This window comes from Pteropus alecto, unplaced genomic scaffold, assembly GCF_000325575.1.
Source record: "Pteropus alecto unplaced genomic scaffold, ASM32557v1 scaffold7, whole genome shotgun sequence".
Classification (NCBI taxonomy): Eukaryota; Metazoa; Chordata; class Mammalia; order Chiroptera; family Pteropodidae; genus Pteropus; species Pteropus alecto.
In genome coordinates this window covers 22,595,733-22,617,206 of record NW_006494614.1, presented here as the reverse complement: position 1 = coordinate 22,617,206, position 21,474 = coordinate 22,595,733, and the positions used below count along the sequence as shown (strand labels likewise).

Genomic DNA, 21,474 nt, shown 5'->3' with positions numbered 1-21,474 from the left:
TCTTATAAACAGGCATTATTTAGAAGCCAGCTTTTCACCATTATGGAAGAATCTTTAAATGAGCATTTAAATCTCTAGACTCTTCTCCTTTAAATAGGCTAAACTGTCACACATAAGTGAGCTAATCAATACAACCACTAACTGTAATTCAAGGGAGTAATCAATAGCTGCTGGATTTATTCCTTATAGAATATAAAGTTTGACTTCTCTATCCTTTTTTTCTCAGTAAAACCAGCATTCCAAAATGTTACTCTGGGTTTCACTTCAAATTGCTGTTGGGATCCCCCTTCGCCCCAGTTTTTCAAGATGTCTAATTTTTTAAAGAGAAAATTAAGAGAATTTAAAAAAACTTCTGTAATTATATTACAAATGTATGTCTATCTGAAAGTGACCTTTTGTAGCTCGAGATTTTAATTTAGAAGTTAAATTAGTTTTTAAAAAATTTTTAACCTTTTTATTGAAGTATAACATCTCGAGTTTATATCTCTGAATTTTTACAAATTTACACAGCACTCCTCCAAAGTTAATCACTTGAGCTAATCACTATTAATCACTGTCCAGATTTCTGTCAATATAGATATATTTTTGTCTGCTTTTAATTTTATGTAAATGAAATCATACAGTACATACTATTTCTGTGTCTGTTTTCTTTTGTTCATTGTATCTGAGATTTATTCACGTTATTGTGTGTTCTTTTCTTATTGTTACATATTATTCTGTTGTCTACCTGTGCCATACTTAATTGTTTCATTCTACTGATGGTTGACACAGGTAGTGTTTGGTTTAGAATTTTGATGAATACAGCTGCTATAAACATTTTTATACATGCCTTTTGGTAAAAATATACACATAGTTTATTGGGTATATATCTAACAGTAGAAATTCTGGGTCATAGGGTAGAAAGCTTTAGTCTTTCTGCCAAAGAGTTTTCCAAAGTGATTATACCGATTTATATTTTCTTCAGTATTATTTGATAAGTTACAGTTACTTTGCATTTTTTACAAAAACTTGGTATTGTCATTTAAAAAAAGAATCTGATATAGAAACTAGTATTAATACTCCATTTTTGCAGATTAAGTATACAGAATGTCCTGGCAGTTGAGAGGTTATCTTTAAATGAGTAAATAATTTAAATAGCTACTACATGAAAGTTCTTTCAGCCAAGATGGTTTACTCTCTTCTTATTGTTTTACCTAGTTTGAAACAGAATTGAGTAGCTAAAATAAAAATTATTGTCTTATAGAAAGCAATAATAAGATGATAGTAACCTTATTTTGTTAAGTAACTATACACTAAAATGCCCTCAGCCCTAAGAGGAAAAGGAATGAGCTGAAGTTGTAATAGCTTTTTAATACTTGTCTATTATTAAAGTAACTATGATGATAAAGAATGTATAAGTTGTGGCAGAAAACCATATTTCAGGTTCTATTACAGGCTTGTAGTAAATTGCAAACATTTTTTTTCTTCATGAAATTTCCAAGATGTTTTTTCAATCATTTAAAGTTTTATTGCAAATGAAGCAATAAAAAGAGAAGAAATCCAATTACTTTATGTGTAAAGCTTTCATTTCCTATTTAATGAAAGAATGGAAGACTCTTTTTCAGTAAGCATGCAAGCTTTACAGTCCCTCACAGTAAATTAGAAATTTCTTTAAATAGAAAATAAGAAAAATATTTCCTCAATAAATGCTCCGATGAATGATAGTTTTACTAAGTTAAAGCCTATGCTTAAGAATGTTGCAGCCAAGGTAGAAGGGTCAACAATTAGATTTATGGATCATTGAAGGTAATAAAAAGTCAACACTTGCTTGATGTTTAACATATACCAGACATTGTTCTAAGCCATTTATATATATCATTTTATAGTCTTCACATCAGCTCCATGAGGTTGATACTGTTATCATCATCCACTGATGAGAACCTGAGAGACACAGGTTTGGTAATTTATTCATGGTCACAAAGCTGTTGAGTAGCCAAGCCAAGATTTGAATCTGAATGTCTGTTTTCAGAATGTATACTCTTAACCAGTATGCCATCTGGCCTTATAGTGTATTATTATTACAGCCAGAAGTGGAGAAAGAAAGAAGAAAGGTCAAGGGATTAACTAAATTTCTAAGTGCCATGCATTGTGCTAAGCATTTTATGTGTGCTAATTAATTCTCACAGTAACCATAGTTTTAATATAGTTGTCATACAAAGTGAGTGATTTTACCCAGGGTCACACATTTCACAATTACTAGAGCAAATCAATTTAAACTGCTAATATCCATTGGGAAGTAGCATGCCGTTTATGTTATTGGGACAGGTGTTCCAATATGAGTGTTCTGGAGTGATTCAACATACAATCTATGCTAAATGATGGCAACATGGTATAGTAAACAGAATATGGACTATGGGGCCAGAAAGATCTCAGTGTTCATGATTAAAGCTTAATTTTAAAATAGTAATTCAGTTTGTTTATAAGCATATTTGGATGGGTTAGTTCATCTGCCTAATCCTGAAGGTACACTCAAATTATTCAACAAATGTGTAAGGATTGCCTGATATTTTATAGGCACTGTAACAGTCTCTTGGGATATAGAAGTAAATAAATCAGACAAAATCCCTGACCTTTAGAGTTTACAGTCTAATCAAGTGGACTTAGTTGTGATTTCCTTTTGGGAAACTGATCATGTTGATAACTGTCCCCTTGCTTTCCTCCTGGCAAAGCTGATAGGTTAGGAGCTGATGTGGTTCATTTCCAAGAGCCTCCAAAGACAAAGGTGTTTTGGTCTCACCTGTGCTAGCTTTCTCCAGGACCATCAGTTTTCTGTATCTGACTGGGTGTTCTAATTTCCGTACGCATTTATTGAGAATCTTTTATGTGATGGATCTTATTTTAGCATTGGGGGTGCAAAGATGACATCAGAAAAAAATAGGTGTTCTCTGAGAGCTTGTAGTCTGGGAGAAAGATGAGGAACAGAGGGAGAAGAGAGGAGGAGGTCTTTTGTCTCCTACCTATGATCTCTCCATAAGCTCTTCCTTCACTCTTTTATTCTATAAAAACTAGTCAGAATATATATAAGCAGAGATGTAAGGCTTCATTGTGTGTGTCCCTTAACCTCAGTCAGTCCCTATTCCTAGCCCATGGTGATCCCTCAAGTATTCCTTGAAGGGAGGAAAGTAGGAAGATATATTTCCAGATGTGTATGTATTTTGTTTTCTGGTTCATGTGCTTAATTTTAGTTGCTCTTTCAATTATATTTTCATATATCCCTTTTTTCTGATGTTATAACATGTATACTAGTCATTGTATGTAGGAAGTCCTTATTGAAAAAACTATTTAGTCACTGCAATTGAGTCATCATATGAAAAGATTTCAAGTAGATAATGTTGGAAAACTGCTCTAATGTTGGAAAACTGCTCTAATGTTGGAAAACTGCCACTGTCAAATGAAGATTTGATAGAGGTAAGCAGTTAACAATCAAAAGAAGAGAAAATTGCTGAAGATGTAACATATGTGCCTCAAAATAGAATGATTTAGATAGTCTTCCTGACTTAGCAAGTTCCACAATCTCATTCTACTCACTTCCTTTTGATTACCCTGTTCTCCTCGAGTGATACCACTGTCTGGCAAATACCGATTAAACCCAATTATTGTCTTTTTCCACATCCTCAGTTAAGCAGGAACTCTGTCTCCTGACCATTCTCTCTTTCAGTTCATGGCTGCAGATCTCAAATGGGCATTGAATATTGTCTTGCAGTCCAGTTACACTTTGCTCTTTCCTAGTATATTTGCCTTCTAGTTTTCCAAAGAATTATTTCATGCTTTCTCTTCTCTCAGTGAACATGTTACACATCCCATTTCAATGATGCTTATGCTTGCTTCATATTTGATTGAAAAAATAGCAGTCATATAGGAACTCCCTTATTTTCCAACCATCAAAATGGCCTGCATCTGTGCTCTACCTTTCCTCTTGATGGAATGGACAGGTCCTCTACCAGCTGCTCTAACTGGGCTCTGGATAGTTTACCTTACAACTTCATTCTTTATTTATGCCCCCTGTCCTGCTTCCTCAGTTTTTTCCTTTCTACTGTATCGTATTACCTCCAGTTATTATCGCCTTTAGGTACCACCCTTTTCAAAAGGGTCATCTTTGGTGGTGGTTTACATTTTCTTATTCAAGGTTTCTCTTCATTGCATTCTACTCCAGTTTCTGTTTGCATCTCTCTCTCGACACTCCTCAAATCAGGGTCACCAGTTACATTCATGTTGCCAAATTTAGTGGATTTTTCTGTTCTTATCTTTCATATAAGTTTTCTATACATGATCCCCATTCTCCTGGTTTTATTCTAACTTCATTACCTATTTCTTCTAAGTATTCTTTATTGGCTTTATGTCTTCTGCCAGATCCAAAATATAAGTCCCTAGTTCAGTGCTGGGCTCCATTCTTTTTTGCGCTCTCTGCCTAAATGACCTTAGTTATATAGCTCTAGCTATCAAGGACACGCTAATGGCTCCTAAATCTATATCTCTAAGCTTGACCCAGCCTCAGAACCCTGGGCTTATGTATTCAGCAGTCTTCTTATCATCTCCTTGTAACAGATGTCTTAGACTGAACATGGCCATAACAGAAATCTTGATCTTTGTCTCTTGTCTCCCTACAATCTCGAGAGATCACAAGTAGCTCACTGAGTTACTTAAGGAAAACTCTGAGTTGACCTTGTTTCTCCTTTCCCTCACTACCTTTGACATATCACTTGCATCAGTAAATCCCAGTAACGATACCTCTCTCTCCATTTTTACTGTTACTACCCTAGATCAAGCCACCATATCTCTTTCCTGGACCTCTGCAATAGCCTCTTAAATGTTTTCCCTGTTTCTCTGATTTGTCTTTTTAAAAGTAAATCAGATTATGTTACTTTCTTGCCTAACACCTTCCAGTGACTTCCCATTGTACTTTGAATGACATCCTTAGACCTTGTCCTATAAATCCTTATACAGTGAAGTCTCATGCCCCAGTCTATGTCTCCAACTTCACCGCTTTTCCATTCTTTCCCTTATTTACTGTGCTCCAGCCATCCCTTTTTTGTGTTCCCAAAACAGATCAGACTCATTGAGACCTCAAGACATTTGTATGGTTTGCCTTGCCTAAAATGCTTTCTCCCATTTTCTCATGAGCTCCTTCTTGTCATTCAGATTTTAATTTAAACATCACCATAGAGACCTACCCTGAACACCAAATACACAGTAACCCATAGTCAATTCTTGCTTACAACATCCTATTTTAATTTACTCTATGGCACTTAATACTATTGGTTTATTTGTAATTATTCGTTTTACTGTCTGTTTCTCACCTCTACCTCCTCCCCAGTGCCTAGGACAGTGCTGAGCATGTTGAGGCTTAATTATTGAATAAAAGAGTAACAGTCGAATAAGTAGTTCTTGTGCAAAATGATTGGCAAAAATGATCATCTTTATATTTGTGCTATTGGGAAAGCTGAACATGAAAAGTGACAGTTTAGGAGAGTGAAGGCAACTGAAGAGTAATTGCTACTTAAGATCAAGAGAAAAATTTAGTTCTTGGCTATTTACTTTGCTTATAATGCAAACAGATCACTTTACTATATAGCATGAATGTTGAATGAACAGAGGCCAGAGGTGTTAAATAATCTTTAGGAGGTTTAAAACAAATAACAACCACTGAGAAAGTAAAGCTTTGTATTCAGGGTGTTTTTTCCCCTTCAGCTGATACTTCTAATAACCTACCTTCATAAAAATTTTCAAATCTAAAGACAAAGAACAACAAATGTTGGTGAGGATGTGGAGAAAAGGGAACCTTCATACACTGTTGATGGGATTGCAAATTGGTACAGCCATTATGGAGAACAGTCAGGAGGTTTCTCAAAAAATTAAAAATGTATATACCTTTTGATCCAGCATTTACACTTCTGGGTATTTATCCAAAGAAAACTCAAACAATAATTCATAAAGATCTATGCACCCCTGTATTCACTGCAGCTCTATTCACAATAGCCAAGATTGTGAAGCAGCATTAATGCCCATGACAGACGATTGGATAAAGAAGTTATGGTTCATATATACAATGAATATTATTCAACCATTAAAAAATGAAATCCTACCATTTTCAATGACATGGATGGACCTGAAGGTTATTATGCTGAATGAAATAGAGAAAGATAAATACCCTATGATTTCACTTATATGTAAATCTAAGGAACAAAAAGAACAAACTAATCAAAAACAGATTCACGAATCTAGAGGACAATCTGGTGATGGCTAGAGGGGAGAGGGGTTGGGGACTGGGTGAAAGGGGTGAAGGCTTAAAGAAGTACAAATTAATAGTTGATACATGGTCACGAGGATAAGGGGCACAGTATAGGGAATGCAGTTAGCATTAATGTAATGGCTAGATGGAGAGCCAGTGGAGAGAAGTAGGAATTATAGATCGTTTTATAAACTATATAAATGTCTAACCAATGTATTGTATACTTGAAACTAATGGTGAAATTAAATTTAAAAAAATAAGGAAAAGAGATAAAATCACCATTATAATACTGGAAAGTATTTAGCCAAACTATAGAAGATATTTTACCTGTTGGTATTATAGCAAAAAGAGTCCAGGTGGATTAATTATTAATAAATCTTTGTAGTTCTAGGAGGGTTAGTTAATACAGTACTGATAACTAAACTAATTCATGTCTTTTAGTGATGTATCTTAGAATATCTTTATGGGCTTTACCATTTAAAAAGGTATTTTCCTTCACTAAAGATTCTGTACAGTACCTGATAGACTGTATGGAAATGTATACACTAGCCCTTGATGAGACCCAATAGTACCCACATCCACACAGGCATTTCTGTAGAACAGAGATGTTCAGGGCCCACATTAGACTTTATTTGCAGACCCTTAATGTTTTAGAGCTGGTAAGGATGTAAGCAATCTCATCCAACCCTCTTATTCTTCAGATGAAGAAATGGGAGCTGGCGTGAATATATAGTCTGTAACTGTTGTCAGGACTCAAATCCCCACAGCTCCTGACCTGAATCTCTGCCAGTGATAACTAGTTTTTAATAGTAGTTTTCAATTGATAACAATGCATTTGGAACAAGCAGTGAGTATGCATATCTAATAATGGATGCAGTCTTCCTTATCAGTTGACCATTTGTGCTTACCCAAACCCTGCAGGAAGTACTTTGCAGCTTTCATTTTTGTCTCTGACTTTGGAACTTGAACAGTAATTTTTCATACACGGTAATCTGTTATTGGTTGTTGGTGAAATATCTGATAACTTATATAATGTGTTCAGTTGTCTTGAAAGTTTTTCCTCACACTCCTCCTCATCTAGCATCAGTAAGCTGAGGGGCCCATATTTCTCTAGCAGAACCAGGAGATAAGAGTTTGAAATTATCTACCTTTCCCTAGTTTAAAAAGAAGATAAAGCTGGAAGTAAAGTGTTGAAAGATAGCATTGTATTATTCTGAAGTAGCCACAGCTAAGTGCCAAAGAGAGAGAATTTCTGTTCTTCAAGAGAAAAGGAGACCAGGTTGGATTGGAAGCTAATGGGGGCCGGGGGAAAGGAGAGAGGTTAATAGTAGTAGTGTTTGTAGTAAGGGCCGTAGCAACAGTAATAACTGCAGTAGCAATACAGCACTTTAACTCAAAGAGCACAGTCTGGATCCTTATATACTGATGTGACTCTAAGATTTCCATTAACTAATGAAAGTAAAAAATAAAAACGTGGATTTATTGCATGTGAACTTCATAAATAAGTTGTTATTATGGTTGTATTGGTTGTGATAACATTAAGTTATATCTGAATGGGTTTATTACCAAATTGCTAGAATGCTTATGAATTTATGATAGTAAGTATCAAATAATGTTATCTCACTAATAACTGTATGAAATAACATTCTGAAATCAAGTAGCTATAAAGTATTATATTCTGTTCATTACTAACATTTTATTTTGTTAGATTTTTTACTTTATTAAAACCAAGAAATTTAAATAGTGAAAACATCCTCTGTATTTGAGGATTAAATGAGTAGTTTCTGACACTTTCAACTTCTGCTTGCAGTATAGATTTAATGCATCATCTGAAAGCAAACAATGAAAGGTTGAAATTCTCTACTAGGTTTCTTATGATCCAGTAATGATTTTTAGAGAGTTCCCAACCTAACTATAAAGGAACTCTTGAAACACTGTAAGATGTCTGAGAAAGCAGGCTGACATTACATAGTACCACTCAAATTATGTTTGGTAATGCTATGTTTTGGTGATGGTAACTGATAATCTGTTGATACATAAAGCCATCAGCTTCTGAGATCATAATAAAGGAGTTAAATTGTAATAGAATATTAAAATCTCAAATGTTTATAATGTTGATTTTTACAGTTTACAGCACTGCTATAATATATATCTCATTTTGCTTCATATATTCATTCTCTAATGTTCTTCCTTTTTTTATGTAGTTCTTAGTTTCTGACTTGTGTCATTTTTCTTCATTCTGAAGAACTTTTAACATTTCTTGTGAGGCAAGTCTACTGAGAACAAATTTTCTCAATTTTTGTCTGAATAAGTCTTTACTTATCCTTCACTTTAGAAGGATAGTTTTGCAGGACATAGAATTCTAGGTTTGTGGGGTTTTTTTTCTTTCAACACTGAATGTTTGAAGTGCTTGCTGGTTTCTAAGAAGACATTAAATGTAATTCTTTATTCTTCTGTAGGTAAGTCCCTCCCCACAACCCCTACTCCCTACCTGGCTTCTTTCAGGGCTTTATCTTTGATTTTCTGTAGTTTTAAAATGATATGCCTAGGTGTATTTTTTCTTAGCATTTTTCCTGCATGGTGTTCTCTGAGCTTCTTTGATCTGTGATTTTGTGTCTGATGTTAATTTGGGGGAATTCTCAGTCACTATAGCTCCAGTTATTCATGTACTCTTTTTTTCTTCTCCTTCTGGTGTTCCATATAAGTGTGTTATACCTTTTATAGTTGTCCCACTTAGATATTCTGTTCCTTCCTTCCTTCCTTCCTTCCTTCCTTCCTTCCTTCCTTCCTTCCTTCCTTCCTTCCGTCCTTTCTTTCTTTTCTTTCTTTCCTTCCTTCCATCCTTTTTCTTTCTTTTCTTTCTTTCTTTCTTTTTCCAGTCCATCTTCTCTTTGTTTTTCCATTTTGGAAATTTCTGTTGGCATATCCTTAAGCTCAGAGAGTCTGTCCTCAGCCATGTACAGTCAGCTGAATGAAGCATCCTTCATTTCTGTTATACTATTTTTAACCTGTAGCATTTTAAAATTCTTTCTTGGAATTTCTATTTCTCTGCTTACATTACCCATCCGTTTTTGCATGTTGTCTGCTTTTCCCATTAGAGCCCTTCATATATTAATCATATTTGTTTAAATTCACAGTCTGATGATAGTTCTGACATCCTTGCTATATCTCAGTGTGGTTTTAATGCTTGTCCGTCTCATCAAACTGTGTTTTTGCCTTTTAGTATACCTTGTAAGTTTTTGTTGAAAGCTGAACATAATGTACTAGGTGAACAGTACTCATAAATAGGCCTTTTTAGTAATGTGATGGTGAGGAGTGGGAGGAGAGGAAGCATTCTATAGTCTTTTGTGATTAGGTCTCAGTTTTTTAGTGAGCCGGTGCTATGAAATTCACAAGTAGCTCTGTTTTTTTCCCCACCTTAGGTAGGATAGGATGGCTGGAAGGGGGCTGAAGTTGGGTGTTTACCTTCCTCAGGTAGGCTAGGCTCTGCTAAAACTCCATTGGGTTGATTGTAATGAAATATTTTCTCTTGAGGGCAGGTTTTTTAAAGAACAGGATGGTCTGGTATATTTCAAAATGTTTACTCTTTCCTTCTCCATGCCAAAGCCAGAGGAGGTTCCCCCCCCCTTTTCTTGATGAGAATCTTGGTTATGCTTCTGGAGTTTGTCAATTAAAGTTCAGGTTTTTTACCCTGGTGCTGGGTTTCTGCTCCACTCAGTTGTAATTCTCTGTGTTCTCCTGTCTGTCTCTCCAGTTTTGGGGCCTGTGGTTTTTTATCCTGTGACTTCAACTGTCCGATGAATCTAAGAAGAATTGTCGATTTTTCAGTTTAACTTTTTACTTGTTAGGATGGAATGGTAACCTTGAAGCTGCTTATGTGCCAGAACAGACTGGAAATCTTGTTATACTTATTATTTTAGCAGCTATAAGGTCAATATGACAGGTATAATTCTTATTATACTAATCAAAAATCGAGGCTTAGAGATAGGGCCAGCTACGTAACTTGCAGGGCCAGACCAAAGTGAAAATTAGAGGCCCCTTGATAGGAAAAAAAAGAGAGGAAAGCACTATTAAAGGTACTAAAATATAAAGTTTTTTTCTTTCTTCAGTCTCTCAGTTTATCAAAGTGTCTTTTATTTGCTATTTACTATTCTAAATAAAGAAAAAAATTTAATTTACATTATTAACATGAATTTTATCTTTCATCTTTATATTTTACAATACAAGTTTTAATTGCAAACATGAGCATTTAACTCATGTGGAATCATCAAAATTATGCAGTTTGTATTTCTCATCTTGTACATGGATGTGTATTTTGTTCTTATTGGAATAGTGCGAACAGTGCACAAAACACTACTATTTTTATTTTACTTCTTGATATGCACATATTCAATCAATACTCTACTTTTGGTTGACTGATGAGTGAGTAAGGACTGAAAAAGGAACTGTCAGTTCTGTTTTTTTCTTCTGTCATCATTTTCACTGTTAAGTAGTTGGCTGATAAAGTGAAGTGACATATATAAGAAAAGATAGGAGTTTGAGGTCTTTCTTATTTCTTAGACTACCATTGCTGATGCTTTCTGCTTTCAAAATAAGTTCTGGTTAAAAGAGAAAGCATGGTCTCTTAGGGCTGTCAGCACCCTATTTTACTTACTCTGTTGTAGACTTAACACTCTTACCCTGTGATCACTTGACTCTTCACACAGGAATTATGTGCTCATGGAATATTGTGAGCACTATATGCAAATGGACAGCAAGGAATGGTGGGGGACACACATATTGCATGTATCTCTTGTGCTTACATTTATGTTCTTTTGTCGCATTGGATTTACAAAATTAAATTCAAAGATAAAATAAAGAATTTCAAGATGCTGTAGCAGAGAATAAACCTCTCATGGGGCTCTGTGAGACTACATGCCCATGAAGCTGACCCTGCTCAGATATTAGGCAACTTGTTTAAAGTCACATCTGAGAAATGTCCAAGCAATTTTTAAAACTTGAATATTCGGCTATTTTTTTTTCTTTCATAGTTTTGCTAATTACTAAATGGTGATTATATTAGAAAAATACTCTTTTTCTCTTTCTGCAAACCCCCAGACTACTGTGTAAAACAAGGATAACAATAGTAAGATAAATGTGAAAGGCATAGATGTAAATACAAGCCACTTCTTCTGTTGGATTTACTGACTTCTTTGAGCTTCCAGAGAACTTCTTATTTTTTTTTCACTCCATTGCACTGATCTGCAGTGAACCAAAATTATATTTGCTTGACTAGAATAGAATATAAGCTTCTTAGGATTAGGAACCATGTCTTATTCATCTTTGTATCTGTAGTGCTTATAGGACCTGCCACCACAGCCACCGCCAGCTGCTCATTTATAAAGCATCTGTTATGTGCTAGCCACTATGGAAGAGACTCTCTCTATATTATTTTACTTAATCACAAAAATCCTGTAGTATTACTTTAAGGAAATTTAACAAAGTAGGCATTCTATATTTGTGTTGAATAATGAGAAACTTTGCAACCCAGTGTATAAAGCACTATACATAGGTCTTCTTTGAGAAACTATACAAACTAAGTGGGGAACCAGAAGATTAAAGATAGGCAAATGTCCAGATTTTTAGAAGGAAGATGTAAGTGGATTATGAATGCTGTTATTGAGCTTAAAGTCAATTCTTTATGAAATTCAAATGAGATTTATTTTTAATGACTTCTTTTTTTTTCAAAGTGTTAACAGCAGTCACTAGTTACCTACATGGGTTCCCTAAGAACAATTCCTGTCAGACTAAGCTTACTGGTCAGGATCCTTAGATATTCTTCTGGTCAAGATGTAGGCACATAGGCCTGGTTATCAGATTGTAGGTGGATTTTGAGCTGGAGGACAGCTTTACACAGAGAAGTCCAGTTAATAGAAATGATATTAATGTCAAGGAGTTCACTGCGTTCTTCCGGGCTCAACCCTGGACTTTGTTCATTTCAGCATTTTATTAACGGAGTACGTCCATGTCATATTTCAGATTTTCAAATGACCAAACAACAAAGATTAGTTAAGACATTGCATGACAGAATCAATTCCTCAGAAAATCATATACACAAAATACCAACGAATTGGATAAAAATAAAATTCTGGAATAAGTGCACCCAAACTTCAACTACCATGAATATAATAGCACAAAAGAAACTGTCGGGGAATTTTAGGTGACTGAGGACTGGGTATGAGTTAGTGGTTGGTCATGACCACTTAGAGGGTCAGTGCTCTACTTTTTTATTCCTTTATTTTATTTTTTGGCATGTCTCCGTCATGGAGAGTAGGGATAAGTGGGTAAATATTACAAGTTGCCTGAAGAGGAAGCTTTCTAAGGTTTAGCATTGTTCAAATATAGAATATGCTATATCATATCTAGTGATTCCACAAGACTGGAACATTTTCTTAGAGATTTGCCATGTAAGAGAGATATTAGAAGTGTTTTATGTATCATATAATAAATTCAGTAAATGTCTTATAAGTCTCCTTTCTGTTCTGAAATTTACATTAATCTTTGATACTTCTTCAGCCCAGTGAAATATCATTTGGGATTGTAGTGTCCCCAAGCCATATAGTGAGCCATCTACTAAAAGATGTCCATATGGTTGGGGAAATAAAATGGAGATGACAGTTCTAAATTGAACCTAAAAATACAATTTAAGAAAGAATATTAAATTAAAAAACAGAGTACACTATGTATTGACAGGTTTAATGTGAAAACGATCTACAAGTATATTACAACACATGGTAAAGAGGAAAAAGGGAAACTTTAACAAGATTCTGAATAAGTAAAACAAAAGATATTGGGAACAAAGAGTTTTGTGCAAGATTACTTCTCACATAAAATGGTTTTAAACAAGATTGTGTATAATTTGGTTATGAAAGCACACATACAAGCACATATGTAGTAATTTTAGCTATCTTTAGTTGGAATGTAAGAGTAATTTTTATTAACTTATTGATAGCATACCATCAGGTGGCTTTAATGGGTGAACAACACAGATGATACAGTATTTGAATTATTTTTCTACTTTATAGCAGTATATATGATTATGTACAACCCAACAATTTTTGAGTCACTTGTCATTCATATGTTTTTACTGAGTAGTTTAACAAAGGTTAAATCCTACTGTAAGGATTTCAACAGGCACCCAGATGAGACAGTATTCTGAGAATTGTGTATTGTTGAGTAACTTATTACAAAATATATTTCAGATTTCAAGTTTAAATGAGGAAGTAGGTTAATATTAATCTTCCTAAAGCATTGCTCTGATCATGTCAAAGCTACCCCCCCTCATACCTACAATGGTAGTGATCAGATTTTTCTTCCCCAGTACAGTTCATATATATGCACAGCTCATTTCCCTAGGAGTAATATCTTTGATTTTACTATTCTCTTTGAAAATTGATGGTCTATCTAATTACTAGCTCTGGATGGTTATTCAGACCCTTGCACAATATAGCCCCCACTTATTTTTTCAGATTTATCTTTTATTTCTTCCTTACACTTATATCTAAGGGTTAGTCCGATATGTCCACCGTCTTTCCCACTGTCATACTCAGTTTTCTTCACATGGTGTCTTTACCAACTCCTATTAGACTCCTGCCTATCTTTCCTACAGACCTCAGAGTATCTCTGAATTTATAAAGTCCTAATCATCCCATGACCACCATCACCTTTGAATTTCATAGCATCTTATACTTTTCATATTCTACCTTGTATTAAAGTTATTTGTGTACTTACCTGCTCCTTCTGTCAGATTGTGTGGTTCCTTTATTGCAGTTTCTCTTTGTGTCATTGGAAAAACAGTATCCATGCACAGTAAGCACTGGGTACATCAATGTCATATTGTTCAAATTTTCAAATGACCAAAGTTTCAAAAGACAAATCGAATCTAGTTTGTGATAAATAGAAATTATTAGGGAAAGGCATCATAGTGCAGAGGAAGGAGCCCTGTCAGGAGATAGCCTCTGCCTCTATAACTGCCTTTGGAGCCTTTGAACAAATCATATCCCTTAGTATACTTAACTTTAAAATGAGAGAAGTGAACATAATAGATTATATGTCTCTTTTAGTTGTATGATTATATGAATGTTAAAGGAAACTGATTATAGATAAACTATAGTTAAGGCATAATTTGGGATGTGATCAGTTGAAATTATAAATTATAAATTTTATAAAGAAAATTTGTAATACTTGTAAAACTTAGAAAGTTCTATAACTTCCCTATTATTATATATTAATGCTTTTATTAATTGGCCAACTAACAAATAGTGAATCACATTCTGGAGGCTCAGCTGTTATTTCTCTTATTTAAAGGGGTAGAAAATGGTGGTAAATGTAGGAGTTGGAAACTAAGTAATTTTTTGATTCGGTTACATTTTATAGAGTGGTGTTATGAATTACAAAAAGATTGACTAGTGAAGCTTCCGCTAATAAAGGTTTTAATAATTTGAATGGGACATCTCAATATGAATATAAGGAAATTACATTGTATAAAGTTGCTTTATTTAAGTAGGCCTATGTTCTTGTTGGGTAGAAAATTTTGTTTAATAAATTACGGATTGCTTAATTTTATCCATTCACAGTCAACTGCATTCCTTACTTAAAGGCATATTCCGTATATGATGTTTTTAATAGCAGGAAAAATTTGAAATGGAATGAGCTATACATGCTGCTTGACCTGTCTATACTGAATATGAAATATCAAAAGGGTAACAGTTATATGAGGGAAAATGTGTTTGTTAAGATTTCGATTTACTGTTATCTCACTTTATTATATCCTAACGAGATAATAGCATTTTCATTCTTAAGTTTTCTAAAATTTGGCTTTAAGATATTATGTGCTTTATATTATATGGTAGCTACATTTCAGATATCTTAAATAATTTTATCTTGTTATTCTTTGTAAGGTACAATAGAATTGCTATGCTATAGAACAAAGGTACAAATTAATAGTTGGTGTATAGATCATTTTTTTTAACATTTACTATCTTCATATTCTTAATTTGATAAATATTACTTCTTGTGTTATAGGCAAATCTGTTAGAAATCAGATATGTTCTTAAAGTTTTTTTTCATTTTAGAAGATCTTGTCAGGAAGGCATAATCTATTACGGCGGTCCCCATCCTTTTTGGCACCAGGCACTGGTGCTCCTATGAGAATCTAATGCCTGATAATCTGAAGTGGAATGGAGGTGGTGATGCTAGCGCTGAGGAGCGGCTGCAAATGCAGATGAAGCTTTACTCCCTGTCCTGCCGCTCACTTCCTGCTGTGCGGCCGGGTTCCTAACAGACCACGGACCAGTCCACGGCTGGTGGTTGGAGACCCCTGATCTATTATATATCTGTTTTGTTAACAAAAGTGCTTATTAACTGGAATACATTTTGAGAAGCTACTTCCAGTTTTTTCTAAAATTAACCTGATGATATATATGTATATTCTTTATATAAATAATGAAAGAACAGCAAATGTATTTTGCTGTAGAAGCTAAGTAGACTTCCGAATGGCCGTGAGACAGGGTTTTCAGGGTAAACATGGGGTGCTTCTGCTCCCTTCTTAATAAATCTAAGCTATTTAAAGGCCATCACATTGCCTTTTGCTACACATAGTATAATGAGGGATAAGGAAAAAACAATTCCAAACTTTCTATCTTACTTCTTGAGAGTAGATTTTGATAAATTTAAATGTTACAGTTTTGAAATGCTAGATTATACAATATGGAAAGGGAGGCGATCTGTTATTTTGACTGTCTTTTTGTAGTCCTATATCTGAGGCCATCCATCATCTTCCTTCTCAAAAACTGAGTAGCTGTCTTGTCAACTTTTAGAATATGGTAGTATTGGACAGCCACAGCAGTGGACATGATTTAATGGCTGGAAACAATATGTTTTTGAAATAGGCTTTGCCTCTCAATTTATAGATGACAGTATTGGGCATATATGTACACTATAATGAAATAAAATGTAATACTTAGATATTTTTTATGTTTTTTTAAACATTGAATCTATCTTTGTTTTAGGGGATTATATAATGTAGAGGATTGTTTTAGAAGTTTTTTGAACTTTCACATATTTTTAGATAAGATTACTCATCCAAGACTAGGAAAGTAAATACTTAATCTTCTCATTTTATAAAAAGATCTGTAAAACTAATCGTAAGTATAAGTGAGAATTTTCTGTTATTATAAAATCACTCAAAGAAGTTGTATAGAAAATATCTTTTTATGGATGTTTAGCTCTAAAATATTAATAAGTATTCTGGCTAGAATTTCAGGAAGATTCCTCACCTATTTGATTTAGTGTTTTTGTGTATCTGTCCTTGAATTTTCTCTTAATGTGTTTCAAAATAATAATGAGGTTAATTTCTTATGTTTACATTTTATTAGCAAAGAGGAGTATCATCTGAATTCAATCTTTGTAACTCATTAATGTGTATAAGGCAGTACTTGAACTACCGTGAAGATACAAAAGAGTGACCTTTAAAATGATCTCTGCCACACATTGATATGTTCACTGCTTCAACAAGATTTCAGGCTGAAGGAATACAAAACAGTTTTTAAAGTGATCAACTCTTGCTTTTTTGATTTGTGAGACAACCTATAGATGCCAGTTATAAGGGTAACTCATTTCTGAATTGTTGAAATTCATCAAGAATAGTCAACTCTATTTGGAGTAGTTGGTAAGGTTTAGGGCATAGATATTACTCACTCGGGTAAGTTGACCCATTGCAGGAGCAAAGGACCAAATTATAGAGCAGCGTTTCTCAAGCCATACTCTGCTAAGAAATAAGTTTTACATTATGATCCAAACCATGCACTCACTTATGTGCACAAATGTGCAAAACAATTCATAACTCTTTAGCTTTATTTTGTGCAGTGTATTGTGATTTCTGTTTTATATTTTTTAATACCAAAAATAAATTTTAGTTATTACCTATAAAATTAAAATCAAAACCCACTAGTGGGCCACACCTACAGCTCAGTAAACTCTGTTTAGGCTATTCTCTTATTCTTGCCTTCAGGTTTCTCTTTACTTTGTCCAACTATGTAAATGTTTTCTATCACATAGTTTTCTATGGAAGTGGTTGATAAACACCCCTTTAAATTACGATGTAATTAAAATCTAAGGAAGATGAGAAACTGTGAGGACATATGTAGATGTGTGGACATCTGGAAGGAACGATGTTTTTCCCAGTTTGCAGTAGTTCTAAGGGTGGAGTCAGGATTACTAGAAGACGGCTTTTTCTCCTCTTTTCATACAATGAGTGGGTAATTTCATATTTAACAATATTTAAAAAGGTTGTCTAAGTGGGAAAATAAATGCAACTAGAATTTGAATTTTTAAAAAGAAATCATTTTAGCCTCAAGAGGTTCCTCATTCTTAGACTGAAGAAAGTGACTCCCTCAGGTTTGATTTCTGTTCCATGCCGCTTTCTGTGGTAAAAGATTCAGTAAAATATTATATCAAAGAATTCCAAATTGAGGGACAGAAAATAGTTTTAGTTATTCTATCATTAATTGGCATGTAATATCTGAACTTCAGTAAATTTGCAAAATGAATAAATTTAGCCAGCTTATCTAAATTTATTTTCAACTTTAAGGTTTCCTGATTTTACATTATATCATAGGTTAGGTTTTTAAGAGCCTACTAAACATGAGACCCTTAATTCTTAATATTAAGAATATTAAAGGCCTAACAAATGAAGACCTGTCCCAGGATGCTGCTAGGATCCTGCCTGGAAGTATTTGAAGTTTGCATGCTTAAGGTCACTTAATCCTCAGATTCTCTTGCAGAGTTTTTACTGTAAAATAGGTTGTCCAGTAAAACAAACAAACAAACAAACAAATGGTGGGGAGGAAGGAAGTTTAAGATTCAGTTGAAAAAGATTGCTTACTTTGTTACTGCAAACTATGCTTTCTTTGAAATTATTTAACTAAGCAAGGTAAGTTCTAATCTATACTGGAGGTTGAAAAGTAAAAGAGAATGAAATAGATTATGTTAAACTTCAGAAAATTATATGTAGTTACAGGCCTGTAATTTTGTATTTGAGAAGGTTATGAAAGATTTGATATCTGTGATGGTAGACTAATTGGTTAAAAAATAATTCCGAGGGAGACAATAGTGACTGAAAACAAGGGTAGATATTATGTTCTTAGAAATTATACATCTGTATAGCTAACAAAAATGAACTTATAACAACTAAGTTATGAATTTTTACTTAGTTACAGAAAAAATGATCTTGTAAAAAAGGTTTGAGAAGTGAATGAGTGAATGAATGAATCTTTTATTTTCTTGGTTTAAGAGAGGGAGGCTTTTAAGTTGAAAATCCAGTAGATGTACATGTTTTTCATGCTGTCCTACACAGCACTTTCGGTATTAATGAGAAACAGATTAGAATGTGTAATTGTGACCTGGGCTCCTGAGAACTAGAATAATATTATATTTAAAATGTAGCTAATAGTCTAGACTCAAGAGGAAAACATTATCAAATAACATTTAATTAGGCTTTTCTCGGTGCAGTGCTATCTCGTGTGTCAGCAGTATGGAAGAGGAGAGAAACAGCTCATTAAGACTTCGTCCTGCCCAACCTCTACTAACAGACACACATTAAAGTAGCTAGCAAACAGTGTAAATATAGTTTTGTTTTGTTTTGTTTTTAAGTATAATTTCACATAAAGGATTTAAATGGTTAAGAACAATTACATTAGGATTAAATTTGTATGTTTACTATTTTGGGAACTTAATATGTCAGGGTTGTCATTGTAAGTTCAACCATCGTGTTTACTTGGTTTTTATATAGTCTTAAATATTCTAGGCTTCATTATACTATGGATCATTACACTATCAAAAATATGTATAATTGGGGTTTAAAAGGCTTGTTTGGTTTATTTGAGAAAAATTAATAAATCTGATTATTTACTTTAAAGCTGCAGAAGAAAGAAGATCAGCAATTGGAGCCTAAAAAAAGCACCAGCCCTAAAAAAACTGCAGAGCCCACAGTTGATCTTTTAGGACTCGGTAAGTAATAAGTAGTACAAGTCACCATTAGACTTACAAAACAATTGAAATCTTTACTTCAAATGAATATAATAGCATTATTATCAGTATGCTAAAAGATATCTGTTAGCTGAATTTGAAAATGGTATGATTACTTTGCTGAGTTCCCACAAAAATGTAAGTCTTTAATAAGGGAGCTAGTGTCTGTCAGCACTGTCTTTACTGAAATCCAAGTAATGAGTTCCTTGGGGAAAGAAGAGATATCAAAGTAATCTTCAAAGGCTTGGTAGACTGTGACATTTCAACATTTAAAATAAAGAATAGATTCCCATTCTCATTCATTCTCTCTCTGTCGCTCAAGGAGGGGGGGCGGGGGGGGAGGTGGGGAGTCTTTTTAAAGTGATCAACTCTTGCTTTTTTGATTTGTGAGACAACCTATAGATGCCAGTTATAAGGGTAACTCATTTCTGAATTGTTGAAATTCATCAAGAATAGTCAACTCTATTTGGAGTAGTTGGTAAGGTTTAGGGCATAGATATTACTCACTCGGGTAAGTTGACCCATTGCAGGAGCAAAGGACCAAATTATAGAGCAGCGTTTCTCAAGCCATACTCTGCTAAGAAATAAGTTTTACATTATGATCCAAACCATGCACTCACTTATGTGCACAAATGTGCAAAACAATTCATAACTCTTTAGCTTTATTTTGTGCAGTGTATTGTGATTTCTGTTTTATATTTTTTAATACCAAAAATAAATTTTAGTTATTACCTATAAAATTAAAATCAAAACCCACTAGTGGGCCACACCTACAGCTCAGTAAACTCTGTTTAGGCTATTCTCTTATTCTTGCCTTCAGGTTTCTCTTTACTTTGTCCAACTATGTAAATGTTTTCTATCACATAGTTTTCTATGGAAGTGGTTGATAAACACCCCTTTAAATTACGATGTAATTAAAATCTAAGGAAGATGAGAAACTGTGAGGACATATGTAGATGTGTGGACATCTGGAAGGAACGATGTTTTTCCCAGTTTGCAGTAGTTCTAAGGGTGGAGTCAGGATTACTAGAAGACGGCTTTTTCTCCTCTTTTCATACAATGAGTGGGTAATTTCATATTTAACAATATTTAAAAAGGTTGTCTAAGTGGGAAAATAAATGCAACTAGAATTTGAATTTTTAAAAAGAAATCATTTTAGCCTCAAGAGGTTCCTCATTCTTAGACTGAAGAAAGTGACTCCCTCAGGTTTGATTTCTGTTCCATGCCGCTTTCTGTGGTAAAAGATTCAGTAAAATATTATATCAAAGAATTCCAAATTGAGGGACAGAAAATAGTTTTAGTTATTCTATCATTAATTGGCATGTAATATCTGAACTTCAGTAAATTTGCAAAATGAATAAATTTAGCCAGCTTATCTAAATTTATTTTCAACTTTAAGGTTTCCTGATTTTACATTATATCATAGGTTAGGTTTTTAAGAGCCTACTAAACATGAGACCCTTAATTCTTAATATTAAGAATATTAAAGGCCTAACAAATGAAGACCTGTCCCAGGATGCTGCTAGGATCCTGCCTGGAAGTATTTGAAGTTTGCATGCTTAAGGTCACTTAATCCTCAGATTCTCTTGCAGAGTTTTTACTGTAAAATAGGTTGTCCAGTAAAACAAACAAACAAACAAACAAATGGTGGGGAGGAAGGAAGTTTAAGATTCAGTTGAAAAAGATTGCTTACTTTGTTACTGCAAACTATGCTTTCTTTGAAATTATTTAACTAAGCAAGGTAAGTTCTAATCTATACTGGAGGTTGAAAAGTAAAAGAGAATGAAATAGATTATGTTAAACTTCAGAAAATTATATGTAGTTACAGGCCTGTAATTTTGTATTTGAGAAGGTTATGAAAGATTTGATATCTGTGATGGTAGACTAATTGGTTAAAAAATAATTCCGAGGGAGACAATAGTGACTGAAAACAAGGGTAGATATTATGTTCTTAGAAATTATACATCTGTATAGCTAACAAAAATGAACTTATAACAACTAAGTTATGAATTTTTACTTAGTTATAGAAAAAATGATCTTGTAAAAAAGGTTTGAGAAGTGAATGAGTGAATGAATGAATCTTTTATTTTTTTGGTTTAAGAGAGGGAGGCTTTTAAGTTGAAAATCCAGTAGATGTACAT

At 33.8% G+C, this 21,474-nt stretch overlaps 1 protein-coding gene across 3 annotated transcripts in view; it reads left to right on the top strand.

Moving 5' to 3' along the window:
- Positions 1–21,474, top strand: part of SMAP1 (small ArfGAP 1) — a 126,220-nt gene that overhangs the window by 78,510 nt on the left and 26,236 nt on the right. For all 3 annotated transcript variants that reach the window (XM_015600570.2, XM_006926400.3, XM_015600571.2), the window contains one exon: positions 19,225–19,315. In XM_015600570.2, the coding sequence (XP_015456056.1) occupies positions 19,225–19,315 (91 nt within the window). The remainder of the gene's footprint in view (positions 1–19,224; positions 19,316–21,474) is intronic.